Source organism: Quercus suber, unplaced genomic scaffold (genome assembly GCF_002906115.3).
Source record: "Quercus suber isolate HL8 unplaced genomic scaffold, Cork oak 2.0 scaffold_611, whole genome shotgun sequence".
NCBI classification, from domain to species: Eukaryota; Viridiplantae; Streptophyta; class Magnoliopsida; order Fagales; family Fagaceae; genus Quercus; species Quercus suber.
The window spans coordinates 265,081-283,763 of NW_027070054.1; the positions used below are offsets into that span (position 1 = coordinate 265,081).

Below are 18,683 nucleotides of genomic sequence, written 5' to 3' on the forward strand. Positions count from 1 at the left end.
CTACAAATCATAAATATATCTCATCTCAACTAAACCTGTATCGTGACATCCAGCAGATAAAGCTAAAACAAAAGATCACATAACTACTCAATTATTTGTTTGGTGAGAGAGAGGTCATGAAAGAATAACATACACTGTATTATTCATGAAGCAAAAGGCAGTAAAAGTTGTTCACAAAGAGTATTACATGTTATTGAGTTCAATGGCTATGTCAGAGAACTTACAATAAAGCCCTCTCACCATATAAAGAATGGGTTGTGACTGTCTATTCATTATTTGGCTGTTTAGAGAGGTTGATCTCCTTCACAAAAATGCAGAGGCCCCAGGTAGCAAGGCCTCCTTTTCTCCTCAACTATAATAATTCTATGTGCCAGAATTATATACATTCTCTATACGTACATGATATGTAGATATTGGCTCGAAAGGACCATTCATATGCTTGCCTTTCAGGTATCTGTATGTCCTTCCTGAGTTTGGAGGAACAGCTGCCTGTCTCTCAGAAGCTTGCACTCCATATAGCGTTCTCATCCTCACCACAGCGCTGGTGAACATCCATGATTCTCTCAACAGACTTGCAAATCCCATTACATTTCCGGTCAAATGAAGCAGCACAGATGTTGCCTGCCTGTATCTTCCACTCACAATCTGCAAGAACAATTACATCATCAGGAACAAATGCATGAGCCTATAGGAAAATTCATGCAAGCGGCACTTCATTTTTTTTTTAAATTATGTTCATTCTTCTTAAAAATAAAAATCTCTTAGCACCATACAGCTGGTGGAGGTTTTACTATAACAGACCAAGTTCTTGGTCTATGTAGCTAATGGTTTTAAGTTTTAACCTCTTGAAAGACCATGGAGCATATGCTAATCAGGTCATCTAAATCATTTGAATTAAAAATCATTTGTAACAAAAGGGACCAGAGAGGTCCATAATATATAGTGGACCAAAATCAATTCAACTAGCATTTGGATTCTGGACCAACAGTTTGGCCAAAATGCCAACCTTCACATAATTGTTCTTTTCCTTCAATTGAAATACAAATACTGGCTACAATATATTCATGTTTTAAATTAAGACAGAGTGGCAGGGAAGAAACAATGACCCATATGAACACTACACATTGTCATCTTAGTAAATTGGGAGCAATGGAGATAACAGAGACTAAGTTAAAGCAAGATATTTGTGAAGAAAGCAGTGTACCATATCTCTCTCACTTCTTGTTATCGGCAGACAAACTTAGAGACTGATAAGGTTTAATAAATTGAGCTTGTTGATTGAAACTAAAACTGTAAGAGGAGGATTGAATAATTTATTTCTTACCCTGAGGGGGTCAATTCAGGATCAATTCATTAACTTAAAAGGGGTATGTGGTAAAGCAACTAAATAAATGAATATATTGAATAAATATAGAGTAATATTACCTAAGGGAAAATCCAGTTTTTTTTGTTATTTTAAACATCTTAATTCTTAACAAAATAAAGGTCTTACATTAAGGTTTTACTGGGACTGGATGGCAAAGACGGAAATTTTAAATAGTTTGTTTAAATATTTTTATACTACATGCAACAAAGTGTATTCTTCATCAAGTGTTTTATGTATTTATTTCTAAACAATAACCAGCTATCGGTCTTAGAGCTTCAATACCTTGTTGATCCAGGTTTAAAGGTGCAAACACTGAAATATTCCTGTTCCCTAAAAGATGAATTGTAACTTCACATCCTATATAACATATTTAGACATCAAAACTTTCATTTGTGGCTTAACATTGACTAAGTTGCTTTTAATTCAAGACATGATATTCAAAAAACAAAAAAAGTGGTGGTAAAACCATAGAAGGAAAAACCAAAAGTAATTAAAAAAACAAAATAAAAGTTTAAATTACCAGGTGGGGTACCACAGCAGAGACTCCTGTCGTCCACATGCTCCACATCTAAACCAATTAACCAAGTTCCCAACGAAACATCCTCATTGGCATATTTGTGCAGTATAGGCCTGAGATCATTTCAAACAAAATTACCATCCAATGATTTAAGGCCATTCTACAGGCCAGCTTAAAATTTTCTGATATATAGCAATAGACACGTAACAAATGAAGATGAAAGAGGAACACAAACTCCTCAAACTTGGAAGTGGGCATGGCAACGGAACCAGAACCTCTTGGTTCCATTAAAACTGTGATATCTTAATCCATCTATAGCCCATTCACACACAAGTTTGAGCTTTCTTTTAACCCAAAAGGTAAAGACACAGCGAACTTACTGGTTTGTCGATATATACATAGCCAAGTCTTTTGAGATGGCATATAATTGTCCTGTAGCATGAAGAAAATACTTGTTTCCCATCTCACCAAATTTCCAATACTCTGGTTCACGGTATTTCATTCCCCTGTTCCGAAGAAAGGATGCAAAGAAAACCAGATTTTACAAATATCTATATATTCTGCTAATTCAGGGGAAAAAAGGATAAATTGGCTTACTTTTGTGCATGGACAAGACCAGACTTCATGCAGCCAATGTAAACCCGAGGTTTCATACGGTGTCTAGCTAGAGTTGTTCCTAGCATAGCTGCAGTAAGTTTAAAGGTAAATGAACTCAAATGAGACAAAGGATCAAATGTAATAACAAGAGTCGTGTTACCTAAAACATATTCCTATTCTCACAAGTATACTCCAAGATAGAGCCAATCCTATGGTTCAATAGAAGCCTCTAAGAGAAACTTTTGAACTAATTCACTCAAAAACTTATAACAATATCAAGTTTCCAATATGGTAGTAATTTGAAATGTTTCTAACATGGTGTAACAAATTTGAAAGGAGTAAGTAATTTAAGAAAACAATTCTGTTAGGTGACACATCAGGCATGCCATATGGTAAATATTGAAGTTGTGCTCATCAAAATGAACAATCCATTCAACCAGCCAACCGTACCAATCTATAATGTGACTTCATTAATGAACTTCTGAACCAATGTGATAAAATGCCAATTCTTAAATGCAATAAATAGATCATAGATGCTTGGAATTCCACTACTATCAATCACTCAATTTTCAACAGAAAATGCTTGCTTTCTTATAATATCTTCTTGCAAGCAATACTTATCACATAGAGAGCCAAAACAACAATGTTACAACTTACAACTATCCAGTGGACCACGGAAATCTTCTCCAATGCACATAGCCATATAAACATATTAATTAGGTATGATATGTTTGTTGGACTTTTTTTTTTTTGAAAAGTCCTGTTCAACTATTGTATCATAGCATCACGTCTGATCCAATTTGGTAACATCACATGGATTCTTATTGCTTTATGATAAAGATAGACTTGTGCTGTTATAATGAAACAATCACATACGCTAAATGCAGTGTCATATGTCTTCTATTACTAATGCCAGAATTAGTCACATACAGAGCACACACATACACACCCAAGAACCATAGCTGTATCACTTTAGTAGAATCAGAATACTCATAAAAAAGAGGGGGGAGGGAGGGGGGGGAGGGGGTTTGGAACTAGATCCTAAATCTCAAATACTAAAATAAATTTAAGATATATTGCAAAAGAAAATGCAAGACGAAGGAAGAAATGAAGGGAAAATATGGAACTAACATTACCTAAATTTACATGAATATCATCATCAACTTTAATGTAAAATTCTGCATCCCACAATGCAACAGCAGTTGAAAAATAAGTCTTAGTCTTGCCTGATAATTCCAGGTATGCCTCAACATGGTCCTGCTTTCACAATATGACCAAACAAATTAGAGCCTATTAATATTTCTTTTCAGTCTATCTTCACACTAACAAAATTTTTAAAGGTAACTGGGAGTTTCACAGGCAGATTGAGATAACAGCTTAAAAGGGGTAAGATGAGAAAAGCTCACTAGGCGCAAGAAGTCTCCATGCAACATCTCTTCTGCGTCAATTTCTTTGTCAAGTATACCACCAGATGTCGAACTAATGACAAAAGGCCAATTAATAAGCAACCAAATAATTTATGCTAATTTATGCAGAGCACCACCTTAAAAGAAAATTGTGCTATTGAAAAGATCATAAGTTCATGCAGACAATTTATTTGCTAAGGCCACAAACTCCATTTCTTATTAATGAAACAGAATATATAGCACATGTGCTAAAAGAATATATACAAGCAGTAAGTTTGGCAATAATTGACAGTAGCTGTGAAGACATATGAAAATCACCTGCGACCTATAACAAAGCGAATCACTATACCCTTCTCTTCCTCCAATTTCATTCTCTTCTCACCTAATAATGTTTAATCCATGAGAACCATCACAGATGAGATATGACAAACAACTGACATTATTCATAAAAGATTCTTAAATCGAGAGAGAGAAAAAGAGAGAGAGGGAGAGAAGGTAAAAGAGAAATATGGAGTCAAGTTAATGCACCTTGTGGCATCCAAGTAGCACGAACAGACTCCCTTCGCTTGCGGCTACTAAAAGCTGTATTGATTCCTACAACCATAAAGTATTTTCTTTTCACATTTGTTTCAACATTCTTCATGTTTCGCGACATCGGAAAGTCATGCATTATAGATTCATGTGCTGCCCTAGAAGCTGTTAATTCCATCTCCAAATTTGTTATTGTCTTATCCAAGACCCTGCATGTCATATACAATGATAAAGTTTGCATGTAGGTCACTTGTGAGGAATATGAGTGAAATCCAGTCTAAACAGGCATCAGGATAGAGTATAAACATCAAGCTGGGTCCTTGAAACTTACCCCACACTGTTATTTCCTTTACGCTGTACAAGCTTCTGCTAAAACCAAGAAAGTTAGAGAAAACTTCGTTACAAACATGTAAAAAAGCAAGTGATTTACATTAAGAAGCAAAATTAAAGCTAAAGATAACAAAGCACATTTAACGCTAAGATTGGAAGGAATAATGATTGCAAGAAGCAACTAGAATGATTTCGAGAAACAGCAAGAGTGAGACTTGCAATCTTTTGGTCAATCATATCTGGAACCATAATTTGTGTGCACATTATTACTGAAGTAGGTGACTTCTGAAAACTCAGGTACCAGAGGCCCTTTTCACTAATCCATACCCAACCCCCTTCTCCCAAAACTAAAAAAAATAAAAAATAAAATTAGTTGACAAATCTGGATTCCAAAAGAAATTATTTTCCTAGAAATGACAATTTCAAGCACTACGGTTCTGTTAAGAATAATCTATAATAAAAGAAAAACCATGAAATAGGAGGACTTGACTACAAGCCTATACTTTCTTTCAGGATATTGACAATTTCTGAGTCAGAGCTGTATATTTGAAGAAAACTACCTTCTCATGTGAAACAATAATAAATATCAATAGCCAAAGAAGTGGAGAATGATATGGCTCATTATTAGTAGTTTGGTATATTTACTTACAAGTTTTGGATAATTCTCAGATTTTAAGTTTATTCGGGCATCTTCGAGTTTAGAAGTTATTGCAATGTCTTTAGCTTCAGGCACCGTCCACATCCTGATACATAATTTTTTGATTAATATGACATGCATATGCTAACAAGCAGCTGCCTTGACGTGTAAAATAATAAGCCTGTTACTGATAAGGAAACCTGGTTTTACAGCATAAAATCAATGTGGCCTAAAGTAATGATATGAAAATGTAAAATAATAAGCTTGAGAAGCAGTATTAGATAATCTTTCAGTGAGAATTAAGGGGAATATCAAGTGTTCATCATATAGACGTAAAATGTCAGGTACCTCCAGTTCACCCCCTCCAAATATCTGGCCTAGTTGGGTTGAGTTTCACAAGTCACAGTAATTAAAACCATATAAACAGGTAATTTAAAATTTTTTTATCTTTTTTATGTACAGTAACTTCACTCAGCCAAATAAAATGAAAGAAGACTGATAAGGAAGATCAACTTTGGACAATTTGGCTAAATCTCATCCAAGGCAAGACTCTTATAGGATCATTGTAGAAGGAAGGGTTAAGTCACAATTTAAAAAGTATATAATATTTTGATGGAGTTTTACAAATAAACACCAGAACAAGAAAAAGAACATCTTTACCTATTGCATAAATCTAAACCTCTTTTGAAGTAATTACATGAAACATTGAAAGAGCAAAAACGAAAAGTGAAAATCACGTAGCACTTTGTTAATAAAACGACAATGAATGATAGATACAAACAAAACAAGTGCAAAGGGACTAAGGGAGAGAATTGTCCCTAATGTGAGTCCAGAAAACGCAAATTCAAAAACCACATCAGAAAGCACACATACCCCTTTGAACTATGCAGAAAACATTAGTTCAATTTAAACCCTTCTCAATGAAATGCAACAATCATTCAATTCACAAGAACAGCCATTAATAACCAGCTAAACACAAACTATCTGATAAATTACCACTAGTCCAAAAGCTCAAATTGTAATGAAACTATGAATTTAACCATTTAATCATCAAACACGCCCTCACATGTGTCCCGACTCCCCTTGATAAGCAGGGCTTAATAAGTTAATACGTGGGACTTCTAACTTTTAAAATGGAAAATAGAGTGGAGAAGTTTCGAACACAAGACATACCATGGTAAATTTTCACTAGTCCCAAAAGCTTAAATTGTTAGGAAAGGCTTAACTATTAACAACCTCTTCATTTTTATTTCACAAAGTCTCAACTAATTCTATGAGTTTATTGATACCCACCAGGCAAAAAAGCATAATTCAATTAAACCAACCACTTTAGGGACTAAAAACTGAAAATTAAGAAAAAGTAACAGAAACCCAATTGAGAAAACATACATACCTGTTAATGAAAAGCAATCCAGCACAGAAGCAGCCTAAGCACACCAAAAGGACCAAGTTAATAGACTTAGCATACACTCCTATTCCCATTCCTCTACTCTTCATAGACATGTTGTTGTAGCTTTGGTGTCAGTCCCAATATAAGTTATATATATATATATATATAAATAGAGAGCCAAAACCAAATAGACCCAGATATAATATGAACTTTGTTTCACTGAAAACACACTCTCTCCCTCCTCTTTAGAGGTGAGAGAGGTGAATACAGACGAGGCCTGAGGGTGTTCTATACAACATTTAATATCCCAATTTATAGAAACATCCTATAGCTTCATGTATAAATGCATGAAACTTACAGTGTGTTTAAATAAAACAATCATAACTGTTGCGTGTAAATAAGCTAACGGTCGGGTTTAGACAGCATACAAGAGAGGAGAGAAGAGAAACTAGATTTATTTTTGGTAACATTGTTGCCGTTTGGACTAGGAAACGGTCGTTTAGGTTCTCGGCTTGTATCAATGAAATATGTGTGTGTGTTTTGTATCAGCGAGCAAAAAAATAAATAAATAAATAGCAGCGGTTTGCTAATTGCTTATTGTTTTATTTACTGGTTAAAGTATTGTAATACCAAAAAAATAAAATAAATGATAACAAACAAATTGATATTGGTCATCTTCTCAAAAAATATATATATATATATATATATTGATATTGGTCAAGAGGAAACAATAAAAGTTCATATTTATAAATAATAGTCTCTAGTTTAGGCGAAATATGCATGCCAGTACACCCCTCGTATACTATAGAACCATGCGAGATTAACATGTGGGCCCCATAATATATTAGTCTCACATAGGTCATATCCGCCAAGTATATAAGATATGTTCTCCTAGAGGTCTTATAAGCTGAGTGAGTGAAGTATAGTGCAATTGGGCCACTATAAAGCTATAGTTGTATGAAACACATGTTGTAAGAGGCAGTGGCGGAATCAGGTTTTAGTTTAGGGGGGGCAAGATCAAAAGACAATAATAACAAATAACCTAAAATTATTAATTGATATTAATAATAAAATTATAAACAAACAATAATTGTCATACAAAGCCTATTAAAATTAAAAAATTGTAAAATAAATAAACAATGGTAAAACATCTAATTCATAGTTATTGACAATCAGTCATCAAAGTAAGAGATTAATTGTATACATAAAGTTTAGAGATCTAATTTGATTCCTCAAAATAAATTGAGAAAATAAATTTCAACTTTTCTCTATTCTTTTAATTATTTAAAATTTTGGATTATGGTAGAAACTAAATTTTGAAACTATAAGATCAAGAGACGAAGGAGAAAAAAGTAATGGACATTTTAATGCTTTAGTACCATACAAGACATTATTATTATTATTATTATTATTATTATTAGTGTAATTAGAGATGTGTAATTAGAGCTCCACGGGCAGAACTTCAAACGAGAAAAGAAGGAAATTTAGGTAAGTGAAAAAAGAAAAAGATAAAAAGAGTTATATTGGTCAAAAGTGTAAACAGCTTTAACAAGTTTAGTTTGTGGCATTTATTGTGTCAAATTGTTTAAAGTGGGAGGAGTTGTTTTCGTAACACCACAAAATTTCACAATATTTTTACAATAAATTGAGGTGTTAGTACATCATTGGTCAGAATAAAATAAAATAAATTATTTTGAGATTCATCTCAACAAAAAACAAGAGTATAGTAAAAATATTGTGAAATTTTATTGTGTCTCTAGACTTTCTCAATTGGAAGATTTGTTATTTTATTATTTATTTCATGTGATGTTTGTACAGTTTGTTTAGGAAAACTGTTTCCTTGTTTTTCTATTCTATGCCAGAAGCTAACTCACTTTACATAAGCATATATATAATAGACTCTTTTTAGGAGGAGTCAGGGGGGGCAGGTGCCCCCCCTTGCCCCCCTCTGGCTCTGCCCCTGTCAGTAACCATAGCCACAAGAGGCTCTTCAATGACATTGGCTTGAGCCATAGGCCAATGTTTTTGAAAACAACAATTTCTAGCCGAATGTCCAAGCTTTCCACATACAAAACATGCATAATTGCTATTATTAGTGTGGTTGCCATTTTTTCTAGCATGCTTAGGATGGTGTTCTTGGTTCTTTCTTTGATTAAAGTGAGTCTTATGTTGAGGCTGATTTCCATTTGGCCTACGTTTGAAGTTTCTTTTCTTAGGCCTTACATAGTCATTATTTTTTGCATTGGCTTTGGACATGTTTTCATTTGAGGAGATAAAATTTACCTTAGGATCATTTGCTCCATGGAGTTCAAAAGCTTTGTCTTGGTTCCTCGCCTCTTCCTCCACTCTTAAACTTGTGATAAGGGATTCAATGGAGAGTTCCTTTTGCTTGTGTCTCGGGATTTTGGCAAACTCCTTCCAAGACTCAGACAGCTTGTCAATGATGGCTGAAACTTGCATTTGTTTATCTACTGAATGCCTTCAGATCGAACATCTTGTGAAATCATTTGGAGTTCATAGGATTGTTCCACCACGGACTTGCCTTCAACCATCTGAAACTTGAAAAATTGGCTACATGCATATTTCTTGGATCCAGCTTCCTCTGTATCATATTTTTGAATCAATGCCTTCCATATCTTTTTGGCTGATTTGTAAGCTTGATCATAATAATCATACAAATCATCAAAAAGACAATTAAGTAAATAATTTCTACAGTAAAGATGATCCTTATTCCATTTCTTAACATCTTTTTCATGTTGAGAAAGTTTTTCTTCAGTCAATTGTTCAGATTTCTTTTTCTTTGGTTTTTTCTCAGTTAACATATAAGCCACATTCAAGAGAGTAAGATAAAACAAAGTCTTTTGTCTCCACCTCATAAAGTTAACACCATGGAAGCGGAATGGCTTATTAAGATCACCCGTTCCAGAGGAATTAGACATAACATTAGCATTTTCCAAGGATGATTTTGTGTTCTCCATATCAATTTGTCTTAAATTGTTGGAAATAAAGGAGAGATAATACCTGAATTTTTCTTGGAAATTACACAATTTGATTTTACCAAAAGAGGTGGCAGAGATGAGGCGTGGACCAAGTCACTATCTTGAGACAAATCGTGTCGTCTACAGTATATCAGATGTAGTTAAACAAATAATTTCTGCACGTTGCTCCCAGGATACAACAGCCCAGCCACCTTTTGCTGATTATTCTTGCGAGTCTACACTACTCGTAAGATATAAGCTCTCTATAGTTTTCTTTTTCATATAAAATTTTGTAAAAGATAGAATATTTTTGTGAGTAGTAAGAAACAATAGATGATATATGTTTAAGACAATAAAAAATTGCTCTTTTGAAATGTCTGCAGCTTTCTAATTCAAAAATAAAAATGTGTATATGAAACTTTTATTTCTTTTCATATATATAGAGCCAAACATGTTGCTTGTCCTTACCCAAAAAATCAAAAGGGTTTGATATCAATTAAATAGTCATAAAGTTATTAAAATAAATATATATAATATAACTGGATATCAAAAGTTGTCTTAGCCAAACACTTTGTACGTTGAGAACAAAAGGAAAGGATAATAATGACATGCATTTAATGATCCATTATTACAATAACTTTTCAAAAGTTTCTAAATATATGTTACAAAAATTGCTAGTTGTTTGACCACTTTCCAAATAGTAAATATTTGTATATATATGATAACTTATTATAACATAGAATAATTCAGCAATAGCTGTTCACTTAAGTGCTGAAATATCTTCCATATGACGTTATTATGTCATATTCAAATAAGAACGTTTGAATACAAAACGTTTAGAATGGAAAGTGTATATTTGTAATAGTCAAATATGCTGGCAATTATGGTATTAATATCAAGTTAATGTTCATAAATTTCCTGATTAAAATTGTGGGGCTCGTGGGCCTGGTAGCCTCGGCCCATCTTGTATTCTGCCCATGGCCCATGCCAAGGAGGAATGATCGTCCGAGGATGGCGTATGAAGACCTAGGCCTTTTTGGATCCACGCCGAGGACATCCCTGTCCTCGGCGTACCGAGGCTAATTCCAGGCGGGAGAGCGGGCTAAGAACAGGTTGTCACTTCCACACTAAATGCACTCACCTAACCCCCTAGCCGTATTAATGGGGATGTAAGCCCTAGACAGGGTAGCGTTGGTCCTGGTGAACCACTCAAGTATTGATAAGGTCTCTGATGGGACGGACGGTCAGGGGGAATGCAAGTGAATGATCAACAGATGGAAGAAAGAGATAGGAGGAAGAGGACTATATAAGAAGGGCAAGCAAAGCAGTTGGGAGGAGGGCCGAGGAGCTACCCTTGGCACTAAGTTGGCTTTGTCCTCCTTCAAGGAGAAAAGGGTTCTGGGTGTAAGGTCGTTAGTTAGTTAGGGCCTAATTCTTCTTTCCACTCTCTAGAAATGTATTGTTGGGGCCTATCTAAATTGAGTCCCTACAATTGGTGCCGTCTGTGGGAAGAATTAGTGCACTAGCGGGCACAACGGCCAATCGCTCCTAAGTATCTAGTTTGCAGAAGGTTGACAATGATGTGTCGCAAAAAAAAAGAAAAGAAAGAAAACATTGCAAAAAAACAGAAGATTCAACAGAAAATAAAGGAAACATAATAGTATTTTATTAAATGAAGAGAAAATACAGAGTACAAACAGAGGCTCAGGCAGGCGTGTTTTAAAGCCAATTCTACAAACAGAGGCCTAGGCGGACCTGTTTTAAAACTAGCTAGAGGGAATGGGGCTGAGGCAGGCATGTTTTAATGCTACCAACAACTCCTTGGCCGGTGTGGCGAAGTTGGAACAAAGAGAGAAGCCGATGCAAGGGCACCGGGAGGCCTTTCCCCATGACGTTCCCTTATTCTCTCCAGGCCTCGCGAAGGTTGGCTATCGGAGATGGCAACACTCGGGCACCAGACATGACGTGATCTTACGCGCCTCCTCCGGCAGAGGTGCGCCCCGGGAAAGAACGTTAGGTACTTCAGGGACTTCCTTCCTGGCCACTACGCATGGCACTATCAGGGTGACGCCAAGGCTCTGCCGCGCCGGAAGTCTGGCGGGGACAACGGCCACAACGGCTCTCGGCTGGAAAGGTAGGGCCTTCGCCCTGTGTGTCCTCACACCTACCCAGGGCCGCCCTATGTCTCCCAGCTCTGGTCGCAATCCTGGCAGGGTTGTTGAAGGGGCTCGGGGAGTTGAGGGGACGTGTTTCTAGTTGTGATTGGAGAGTTCATGGAGTGTGGAAAGGTGTTTCCCACCAGAGAGCCTTATATAGAGGATGGAGACTGGTGGGAATTGATCCACACAGAGTTCGAAGGGGGAATTATCAGCGGTATTAATCCTGACCACATCCCAAGGAGATTGTAGGCCGCTGGATTTGTATCAATTTATGAGGACATCAACGAGAGCGCGTCTCGCGCATCGAAACGTCAAGCGCAGAGCGCGAACAGTCAGGGGATGCCTCGTAATTGAGGTGGACGGGAGCTTAAGATGAAGGCAAGGTCACTGCCACATATAAGATCAGAGTCTGAACCGCCCCAATTCCGAGCACCGTAGAGGTAATAGCCCGACCCGAGAAGGAACCATTTCCAATAAAGCGGGTCCGAGGACGTCATCATACCAAAAGTAAGATTCCAAGAGCTGAGGACAAACTTCTTCATTCCACATGGAAGTGTTAGATAGAACCAAGGTATTGCATGGTCCTCGGACTCAAGCTTGTGGAAAAACTAACCACTTAACTATACCTGGGTACTAGACAGAACCAAGGTATTGCATGGTCCAAAGACTTAAACCTATGGGGAATCTAGATACTTACAGAAGAATGGAAGTGTTAGATAGCACCAAGGCATTGCATGGTCCTCGGACTCAAGCATGTGGGAAAACTAACCACTCAACTATACTTGGGTACTAGACAGAACCAATGTATTGCATGGTCCAAAGACTCAAACCTATGAGGAAACTAGATACTTACAGAAGAATGGAAGTGTTAGACAACATCAAGGCATTGCATGGTCCTCGGACTCAAGCCTGTGGGAAAACTAACCACTCAACTATACCTTGGTACTAGACAGAACCAATGTATTGCATGGTCTAAAGACTCAAACCTATGGGAAAACTAGATACTTACAGAAGAATGGAAGTGTTAGACAGCACCAAGGCATTGCATGGTCCTCGGACTCAAGCCTGTGGGAAAACTAACCACTTAATTATACCTGGGTACTAGACAGAACTAAGGTATTGCATGGTCCAAAGACTCAAACCTATGGGGAAACTAGATACTTACAGAAGAATGGAAATGTTAGACAGCACCAAGGTATTGCATGGTTCTCGAACTCAGGCCTGTGGAAAAACTAACCACTCAGCTATACCTGGGTACTAGACAGAATCAAGGTATTGCATGGTCCAAAGACTCAAACCTATGGGGAAACTAGATACTTATAGAAGAATGGAAGTGTTAGACAGCATCAAGGCATTGCATGGTCTTCGGACTCAGGTCTGTGGGAAAACTAACCACTCAACTATACCTAGGTACTAGACAGAACCAAGGTATTGCATGGTCCAAAGACTCAAACCTATGGGGAAACTAGATACTTACAGAAAAATGAAAGTGTTAGATAGCACCAAGGCATTGCATGGTCCTCAGACTCAAGCCTGTAGGAAAACTAACCACTTAACTATACCTGGGTACTAGACAGAACCAAAGTATTGCATGGTCCAAAGATTCAAACCTATGGAGAAACTAGATACTTACAGAAAAATGGAAGTGTTAGACAGCACCAAGGCATTGCATGGTCCTCGGACTCAAGCCTGTGGGAAAACTAACCACTCAACTATACTTGGGTACTAGACAGAACCAAGGTATTGCATGGTCCAAAGACTCAAACCTATGGGGAAACTAGATATTTACAGAAGACTGGAAGTGCTAGACAGAGCCAAGGCATTGTATGGTCCTCGGACTCAAGCCTGTAGGAAAACCAACCACTCAACTTTACTTGGGTACTAAACAGAACCAAGGTATTGCATGGCCCAAGGACTCAAACCTACGGGAAACTAGATGCATGCAGAAGAACCGGGGGGTTAAATTAACTATTTGCGGAAGAACCCAAGCGTTAGCCAGAGCCGAATTGTGATCCAGTCCTCGGATTTAAGCCTGAAGGATAGCTGATGGTCTCATGAGACTAAGTCTAGAACAGAACCAGGGTATTGGGCAAGATATTAAAGTGTGGCAAGTAAAAGGAAGCATCAATAAATAGAAGCAAAGTATCGAATATTCATTTCAAATAGAAAATGTATAGTTTCATTACAATGCCTTCGAGGCAAGAAGCAAAATGAAATGAAAAGAAAGCGAATAAAAGTGTCCTATGCCGTATGCCATTTCCGACTCAGTCGGCCAATTGTCTTGAGGGGCTTGTCAAAAGGCTTCAACCAACACCTAGGGACCATGTCTCGGAGGGGCTATTTCAGAGGACCCTTCCACGGTAGGGGAAATCGGAGGGACCATGGGATTGGCTGGGGAGTCAGCAGGAAGCCTCACCATATCTTGGGATACTTCTTAGTCCTCTGTTCCGGCCCCCTCCAACGCTCTATGGGGCTCAGCCTCTTCAAAAGGTCTGTCATCTGAAGATGTGTCCCTAGCGGTTCTATCACGACTTTCACTTGCCACTAGTGATGCAGACCCCTCCTCGGAGGCGATAGGGACAACCTCGCAAATTGCGGAGGGGTAATATACTCTCTCTGCCCTCCTGAGGTCGGACGAGACATCAACCCCCGCTTGGTTAAGGGCTTTATGCCAGGTCTCATAATAGAAGCGCCTGCACATTACAGGAACTTGAGCTTTAAGGGTGGCTTCAGTCTTGGCCACCCCCTCAGCAAAAGCCTCCTCTTCCGCCTGTTCTACGGAGCGCTCAGCATCTATTCTCGCAAAAACTGCCTCGTCTTTGGCCCTCACAGCCTCGTCCCTGGCATCCTCGGCAATGCCCCTCGCGCTGACTGCCTCGACCAACTTTCTCTTCAGGTCAGCGTTGTCCTCCCTAGCAGCTCGTAGGTGGCCCTCGACATCCTGCAAGTGCGTTGTCTGATCCCTGGCGTGCTTTGTAGCCGTGGCTAGGTCAGAGGCCGCTTTATCTCTAACCTTTGTCATCTCCTCCAGATTTTCGATCGCCTTTTTTAGATTTGCCTCAGATCTCTTAAGGGTACTTGCAGCCTTCAAGAACTTGTCACGCTCTTGCGCTAAAGCGTTACTCTAGCCGTCGACCTCCTCATCTAGCCTGAAAATGGCCTGGACAACTTACCAACAAAAGCAAGTGCGCCGTAAAGAGAAGGGAAGGTGCTGAGCAATAAAATTCGAATAAGAGTAAACTAGTACCAGGGGACCCACCATGCCTAGATATCTCTTAAGGCTAAGGGCAACCTCTGGCCCGCTCATGCTCCCAAGCTCGGCCATGTCGGCAGGAAGGAGGAAAGACTTCTCCAGGGCGTTAGCTACGAGAGCCCCCTTGCCTCCTCGGGATTCCCGGATCGTTGCGTCATCCATCAAGGGTTGACCATGGAGCATGGCAGCGGGCAGCCAGGTGTGGGCCTCGGACTGTTGAGCGATCTGTTTTCCTTTACGTTGACCACCGAGCCTCAGTTGTTTGGAAGGCTGAGGGATTCCACCTTCCTCTGGCAGAGAATGGGATTTGCCCCTATCCACTGGGTCCTTGCCCTTAGAAGATCTCTTCCTTTTTAGGTCGGGAAACTCGGACGGAGGAACTGAGATTGGAGGGATTAAGGACGACCTGGTGTGCACAGGCAAAGGCTGAGGCAGAAGTGATGGGGGTTTGGGTTGTGACTCTCTTGGCACGCCCTTTTCGGAGTTGCCCTCAAGCAGGTCAAGAAGGCTGGTTTGGGGCTGTCTCTTTAAACCCATCTCGGCTTGAATACCAATCCTTAGGGGCTGAAGATTGGCTTCGGACAAATGGGGGTCTCCCAAGCCACTTGAGGGATCTTTGGACTGATCAGCTAGGTTAAACACACTAAATTCGTCCTCGGACGAACTCAATTCGACCACCTCCCCTGCCTCCTCAGGTTTCCATTCCTCGGTCTCTGTTGCTTGATGAGATGAAGAAGAACCCGCCAACGGAATGCCTTCCGGAGTACAAGACCCTTCGAAAAATGCAAAACCGTCCTCCACCACAGTAATTTGCCTAAACCGAGAATCACGAGCCCTAATAATGTGCTTTGGGACCAGGAACGACTTCTGGGCTGGGTCACATCCGAGGATGTGGTGGGCGGCTCTAACCTGGTTATCAGCCTCGTTCAGAAAGAGTTCCGCCCTAAGAACGGCTTTCATATCCTCCTTGTTGACCAAGTGAAAATGACGCGCGAAGGCGTGCGAATCTGCAGAAAAAGAAACAAAGCTCCTGTGATTAATCAATCAAAACAGATACGCAACAAAAAATAATACAAGAATCTGGACCGCTCCCTACTTCGAGTACCCTACCTGGCTCTCCCTCTACTGTGGGGCAGTGGAGACCGTCATGCCATTCCCCCGACACAATGAGGAAATCTTGAGTCAACCCCTTATTAGAATTGGGAAGGCATTGGATAAGTCGGACTCTATCATCCCTCGTCTTCATATAATACGTTTTACCCCTTAAATGCTGAAGGTTGTAGCACCAGTTTACGTCATGGTGAGTTAATCTCAACCCCATTTTCTCATTCAAGGTTTCTACGCACCCTAGTATCCTAAATACATTAACAGCACACTGCGTAGGAGCCAGCCGAAAATGCCTAAGGTATCCGCTCGTCACTGGCCTCATAGGGATTCTCATCCCTCCCTCTACGAAGGCGACTATGGGGATCACAACATCACCCTTGTTTCTCTTAATACGCCACTCCCCTTCCTCACAATACCTCAAACCCACATTATTGGGTATCCCATAATCAGTAATGAATTTCTTCATTATCTCGTCGGACTCAACCAGCTTCTTAAATTTACCCATTCCTAGCAACGACCAAAGGATTCGAAAGAAGGAAAGAAAGAGTAGGATCAAAGAAAATTTTGTGCTACTGAGAGGGGAAGACTTACCGAAATGTAGAGATCCTCCTCAGGTAGTGTGGAAGTTGAATCAGATTCAAGGTATGCGCACCAAAGTTCGTGAGCGCACAAATAAGGAAGCCTAGCGGTTCAAACAAGTATTTACATCCCTAATTTAAGTTCACAATTGCGTAGCCTCCCGCCCATAAAGGCAGGAAGTCCCCACTGAACGATTATCATCACACCGTTGGAAGTGGGGAACGTGGAGCTGCCAAAATTTAATACGGGTGCACACTGAGTCTCGAAAAGCCAAATCGTACATTGGGCGGGCGAAAAGTCACCAGCCCCGACATGGGTCGAGGTGGGGTGAATCATCCAGAGGGCCCATGGATATCAAAACCCTCCTCCCCGTCCGAGCGAATGGGCAGCATGATTTTGAGGGGCTATTGTGGGGCCCGTGGGCCTGGTAGCCCCGGCCCATCTTGCATTTGGCCCATGGCCTATGCCAAGGAGGAATGATCGTCCGAGGATGGCGTATAAAGACTTAGGCCTTTTTGGATCCACGCCGAGGACATCCCTGTCCTCGGCGTACCGAGGCTAATTTTAGGCGGGAGAGCGGGCCAAGAACAGGTTGTCACCTCCGCACTAAATGCACTCACCTAACCCCCTGGCCGCATTAATAAGGATGTAAGCCCTAGACAGGGTAGCGTTGGTCCTGGTGAACACTCAAGTATTGATAAGGCCTCTGATGGGACGGACAGTTAGGAGGAAGGCAAGTGAATGGTCGACAGATGGAAGAAAGAGATAGGAGGAAGAGGACTATATAAGAAGGGCAAGCAAAGTAGTTGGGAGGAGGGCCGAGGAGCTACCCTTGGCACTAAGTTGGCTTCGTCCTCCTTCAAGGAGAAAAGGGTTCTGGGTGTAAGGTCGTTAGTCGGTTAGGGCCTCATTCTTCTTCCCACTCTCTAGAAATGTATTGTTGGGGCCTATCTAAATTGAGTCCCTACAAAAATCATTGACAAAAGTTATTCAAATTTTGAATTATATTTAAATTTCAAAATTTAACAATCAACGTATCTGATATTAAGAGATAATTGATACACATAAATGAGTATTAAAATAAATATAATATTTTTTATAAAAATATCCAACATATTCTATTAATTCAAGATTGGGGAATATTGTCGATAAAAGATTTCAAATCAAACATGGGGTACACCAAAATGGAACCATCAGAAAAGCCATTGTGAATCCGTGATAAGAGAATATTGCTAGGAAAAGAAAGAGGAGAGCCAAACCAATGATTAGTCTATTCAATAAAAAAGATAATCACATCAGCTAGTACTTATCAAGAAAAAGAAGAATAATCGCATCCGATAATCTTTTTTAATTTTGATCATTCATAATTTCATATCATCCTGTAGTCCAGCCATACATGCAAGTTGACCATAAAACATTCTAATTCAAAAATTCTTCAACGTAGGTAGGCTGTCCCAATTAAACATTCTAATTCCGACGCTAAATTTTCATTCATACAATATTTATTGCATGCATACGCGTTTCTAGCCTCCAAGAATGTCCTTCATCATCTAAGGTCAACATACAAAATTTAGTCAATATTAGTTAGTTTTTTCAAAAACTACCCCAAACCAAACTACAAATTATTGTAATACTAGCGGTATTATAATATTTTATAAAAATATTGTTAGCCACTCTAATATTATGTTATTATTTTATAATATCATTCATTCTAATTTTGAAAAAAAAAAATCATTAATTATTATAACAACTAGAAAAAAATAAGGATTAGAAAAAATGTTGTGCTTCCCACATTGTTACGACTCCTATCGTTTTCTTCTTCTATATAAGTAT

At 39.1% G+C, this 18,683-nt stretch overlaps 1 protein-coding gene across 1 annotated transcript; it reads right to left on the reverse strand.

The window, feature by feature from the left end:
* Nucleotides 1-204: 204 nt before the first annotated feature.
* Nucleotides 205-6,887, reverse strand: LOC112026255 (probable beta-1,3-galactosyltransferase 2). The gene is made up of 11 exons (XM_024058938.2): nt 6,778-6,887; nt 5,397-5,490; nt 4,749-4,783; nt 4,415-4,626; nt 4,205-4,268; nt 3,887-3,959; nt 3,617-3,737; nt 2,481-2,568; nt 2,264-2,389; nt 1,887-1,996; nt 205-645 (listed from the first exon to the last, which is right to left on the reverse strand). Exons 1-11 carry the CDS (start codon nt 6,885-6,887, stop codon nt 497-499), a joined length of 1,182 nt encoding a protein of 393 aa, XP_023914706.2. The 3' UTR covers nt 205-496.
* Nucleotides 6,888-18,683: the final 11,796 nt, after the last annotated feature.

Coding starts and splice junctions, on each gene's coding strand:
- LOC112026255 (XM_024058938.2), bottom strand. CDS start 6,887: ATGTCTATGAAGAGTAGAGGAATGGGAATAGGAGTGTATGCTAAGTCT. Junction 4,784..5,396: donor CTGAGAATTATCCAAAACTT/GTAAGTAAATAT, acceptor TGGTTTTAGCAG/AAGCTTGTACAGCGTAAAGG. Junction 4,269..4,414: donor TGCTACTTGGATGCCACAAG/GTGCATTAACTT, acceptor AAACATTATTAG/GTGAGAAGAGAATGAAATTG.